This window comes from Crinia signifera, chromosome 11 (genome assembly GCF_055691185.1).
Source record: "Crinia signifera chromosome 11, ASM5569118v1, whole genome shotgun sequence".
Taxonomy (NCBI): Eukaryota; Metazoa; Chordata; class Amphibia; order Anura; family Myobatrachidae; genus Crinia; species Crinia signifera.
Window position 1 is genome coordinate 95,437,179 of NC_139227.1, and position 4,609 is coordinate 95,441,787.

A 4,609-nucleotide genomic window follows, 5' to 3' on the forward strand; every position below is an offset into this window, starting at 1 on the left:
AGGCTGATCTTCCTGTATAACATGACCCCACAGGCTGCTCCCCCTGTATAATATTAATAATAATAATAACAGGACCCCCACAGGCTGCTCCCTTTGTATAATAATAATGGGACCCCCCACAGGCTGCTCCCCCCTGTATAATAATAATGGGACCCCCACAGGCCAGTAGCGCACGCAGGGGGGGTTTCTGAGTACCCAGAAACCCCCTGAGGAGTCTAAGGGCCCTAGTCTTAAAGCTGAGGGTCCCCTCTTTCCATGGGTACAAGAATTTTAAAAATCGGCCCTTGGGAACCGGAGATATCGGACTTCAAAGCAGTGGTCCCCATCCAACCCTGTTAATTACTCTTCCCAGTCATATATTTCAGGTTCTGTCTGACTTACAGTTTTTCTGAGGGACTCTCCCTCTTTGATGGACACTAGAAGCTTGTCTCTACTCTTTCCAGAACCAGAGATATCAGCCTTATGATCCCAGGGATCGTCTATATTGCTATTGTGAAATTTACCACTGAAGTTTTTATGGTCTGATCAAACCACCATTGTAGTGTGGAACCAGAGACATTTTAATAAATTTATACGAATCATTGGACTTTACTTGCTTGTTTATGGAATTCTGACCAAAGGCTTTATAGATCTAATTACCAAAGATCTCACTAAGGGGCGCCAACCCACAACTGCTATCCACATCCTCCTTGTCCCCATCCAACAGGGGTCCATGTGAGTTTGGCAGCCCTCACAAAGAAATTACGAAAATTAGTGGCGCGATAAGAGAGTCTGCTCCATATATATATATATATATATATATATATATATATATATATATATATATATATATATATATATATATATATATATATATAATTTGTTATATAATATAATATTATTATTATTATTTATATTTATTTGGTCTATCTATAATACTTTAACTGACCCGGCATATACTGGGTCACTTATACCCCTTTTACACCAGAATACCGGATAGGACCCGGGAAATCGAACACGGGAAATTGCCAGGGCATGCCCTGCCTCAGACCCCATTTACACTGCACTTCAATCCGGGTTATTCCCGGGTAAGGCCCTTTTACACTGAAAACGGATCAGCCCTGTCTTTCCTTGCTGGTGTCATTAAAAATGGACCTTTGGGCTGTTTGAGATGAGGTCACAAGAAAGGGAAAAGGGAGGGGGTGGGTTCTGCTCACAGCAAAGATGGCAGACGGAGTGGCTGTGTTGCAGTTTGTGCTGTACTTTTCTGCAATAGAGAGTTTGAAGCAGCTTCTCAATGCCACCATTGCAGCAAACCTTCCCTCAATGATTTAAAATAAAAATCAGACAGAAATCTTCCAGTTGTTTGCTTTATAATGAAAATATGCATCAAACTGTACATACATTTCACATCTTGTTTATAGATGTAAAGAACAAGATATGAGAGTCCAACTGGGAATAGAGAACAATTGTAAAACTTTGTGCCCATACAGTTTAACATCATAGGACACATTATTATAAAATAGAACTGTATGGTGACTGCTCCTATAGAGAATCACACAAATATTCAGCAATAAAGTGCAACCTTTCTAAAGACTATAAAAACATTAGTGCAACCTTTTTGAAGATTTCAAAAATAAGTAAAGTGCAACATTTTGGAGCAATATTTGAAGACTTTAAAACTTAGCTCAAATTCCGGTACACGGAAAACTCTGGGGACTCTAGGATTGGCGGGTCACTACTAGCAGCACTATTGCCAAAGTTATAATTGGGCCCTCTGTATTCTGGTGTCAGCTGGTTTGGTTGGGTAGATGTGGCAGGTTTGAAACTGACACCTCTATTGTAATGATCATATGGGTTGGGTGGGTAGTTAGGTGGGTGGTGGGGATGTGGTGCAGGTTGTGTGAAAAAACCTCCAAATGTACGTTCTAAAAAGGACATTTGCCTATCTTGCATTGCCAGCAATTGAGACATAAATGCCTGCTGGTTCTGTCTCTCAGCTTCCAAATATTTGTCCATGCGAGCATCCTCCTTTGCTTGGACATCAGTATCCAATTGGCGTAGATGGTCCACGATCACCGATGTCATCGCTTTAGCCGCTAGTTCAGACCGATTAAGCTTTTTCTTTTTGGCAGGAACGCTGTACACTGTAATTTTAAAAAAAAATTAACATTATACTTCCATGTTAAGTGTACAATAAACAGCAGTATTGTTTGCCAAAATGTGCTAGTGGCCTTCTTCCACCTGCATGCTCGCAACATACTGCAACAGGTACTGGGCCTCATCCCGCCCTAACCCCACGTTGGTTGTTTAATGGGTGTAAATATATTGAATGTCTACTTACAATTAGAACGTAATGGAGTGCTTCGATTGGGGAGCGTCGGCTGACTGTTTTCTTCCACAACATCATCTGTGGCTGCTTGTGCGCTGTCAGACTGCATGGAAGCATCCATTATATTCTCTGCTGCACCATCATCACCAAACAGCAGCGGTGAAGCCGGGCTCATGTGTGCTGACATCTGCGTGGCTTCAGAAGGCGTTGAGACTGGCGGGGACAGCTGGGAAGCCTGGGTAGTCGGTACATCATGGCTGTCCTGGCTGTTGTCCGTTTGGCTGCAATGGGGTGCTATGGAGGAGGACAGGGCTACAGGGTTGCAGAGTGCCGTGTTTCCAAACGCACTGTAGCACAGGTCATAGTGCACCCAATCGGGCCTAGCTGCACCGCTTTTCTTGCGCTTCTGGTCATTCACTTTGCAGAACTGCTTCCGCAGAGATTTCAATTTGTTTACAACCTGCTGTTGGCTGCGCTGAATACCTCTGGATGCCAGCAATTCTGCGATATTGCGATACACCACTGCATCCCGAACGGTGCCGGTCATTTGGCGGCGAATCTCCTCATCTGCCCTGATTTGCAGGAGCTCACGTACCTCCTTGTCAGACCAGTTGGAAGTGGACATGATGGCTCAGATCAGGCTTGGGGTCAGCCAAACTGGAAAACACTGCACAGGCAGTGTGTGCTGCAGCCGATGAGACTGTGGAGTCAGCTTGTAGCGTGGTAGCGCGGTAACGCTGCTGCTGCGCTGCTGCTGCGCTGCTACATGCGCCCTGTGCGGGTCTCCAGCTGATGACATCATCTGCCAGAGCCGCAGAAGCTCCAATCAGGTCTTTGCGCCCCTCTTCCCACCAAATAACCCGGATAATGGCCGTTTACACTGCCCTGAGCCCCGGATAAGCCCCGTGTCCGACCCTGAACATTTGCCGGGTCAGATTCCCGGGGAACAGTACCCGTGTTATTTTTTTTCACCCCATTTACACCAAGCCCTGCCCCGGACTGGAGCGGCAATATCCCGGGTCCAAAGTCTGATGTAAAAGGGGTATTAAGTGTCCATCTCCGTGCTTTGCTCCGCCCCTCTGGAAACCCCCTTCTGAAAATCCTGCGTTTGCCACTGCAGGCTGCTCCCACTTACAATATTAACTGGACCTCCACAGGCTGCTCCCCCTTAAAATAATAACTGGACCCCCACAGGCTGCTCCCCCCTGTATAATAACTGAACCTTACAGGCTACTCAGCCTGTACAGTCCCACTGCCTCTTACCTTAATGCCAGACAGTGAGGCAGGCTGCAGCATCGGGAAGAAAGTGTAACGCACAGGCAGGAAGTATGTGGAACATACAGAGTCTCTGTAGTGGCCTCCTGCACTAGACATGTCCTCAGTGCAGATGGCCGGTGGCCATGTTTATGGAGACCACTCGGAAACTGGTCAGTCTGGCTGCAGCAGCAGCCTCAGAACAATGGCGGCCCGCACACAAAACGATTCAGCGGCCCGGGGGGCACATGGCACCCTGCAGCCCAGCCCGCCCCTGTACCCGTTCTTTCTGCCTCCCTATCTGCACATCAGGGACAGCGCTAGGGTGACCAACTCATCCCTTTAATCCGGGACACATATTAATTACACAGGTTCTGTGGCTGGCTTTCACCTGGTTTTAAACTGCCACACCTCAAGACTCCATTTCACCTGGTTTTAAACTGCCACAGAACCTGTGTAATTAAAATGTGTCTTATTGACTGTCCGTGATCCGGGCACATGTTATGGGGGAATTGGTATGGAATCCTGGCGGTCAAAATCCTGATGGCCGAAATCCCGACAAGGGGGGTTGTGGATCGCCCCCACCTGTGGGCTCACTGCACTCGTCACAGAGGGACAAAGTGCGGGGATTTCAGCAATAGGGATTCCCGCGTCTGGATTTTGACTGCTGGGATTCCGACCACCGGGAAAGTGACTGCATCCCGTTATGGGAGTATATTATTTATGCATAGACAATGGCAGCAGCAGAACCAGATACTGTATTTATGGACTCCAAAGAAACTCAAAACGCTAAGACGCGAACACCGGTCATGTCAGATGCCTGCTGTTTTTTTCATATTCCTGTGGATTTCCATATCCGGTAGGGCTCCGGTATAGCCGGTATGACACAGTCAGGGGCTGGCTGGCAACTTTTAGCCTGGGGGGCAAGTCCAGAGCACTGGCCCATAAGTAACAGTGCATCGTTAAATTTAGGTTTTGCGGTTTAAAAATATGTATTAATAATAAAAAAAAACAATAATAGGACACCACAGGCTGCTCCCCTGT

General features: G+C 46.8%; 1 protein-coding gene across 1 annotated transcript; it reads right to left on the bottom strand.

The window, feature by feature from the left end:
• Positions 1 to 967: 967 nt before the first annotated feature.
• On the bottom strand, positions 968 to 3,335 carry LOC146045007 (uncharacterized). The gene is made up of 2 exons (XM_083163702.1): positions 2,324 to 3,335; positions 968 to 2,126 (listed from the first exon to the last, which is right to left on the bottom strand). The coding sequence occupies exons 1-2, from the start codon at positions 2,934 to 2,936 to the stop codon at positions 1,663 to 1,665; spliced, it is 1,077 nt and encodes a 358-aa protein (XP_083019828.1). The 5' UTR covers positions 2,937 to 3,335; the 3' UTR covers positions 968 to 1,662.
• Positions 3,336 to 4,609: the final 1,274 nt, after the last annotated feature.

Bases quoted from the DNA above. Each gene is read 5' to 3' on its own strand.
- LOC146045007 (XM_083163702.1), bottom strand. From the start codon at position 2,936: ATGTCCACTTCCAACTGGTCTGACAAGGAGGTACGTGAGCTCCTGCAA. The intron at 2,127-2,323 runs GTAAGTAGACAT...TTAAAATTACAG, and splicing joins CACTCCATTACGTTCTAATT to TGTACAGCGTTCCTGCCAAA.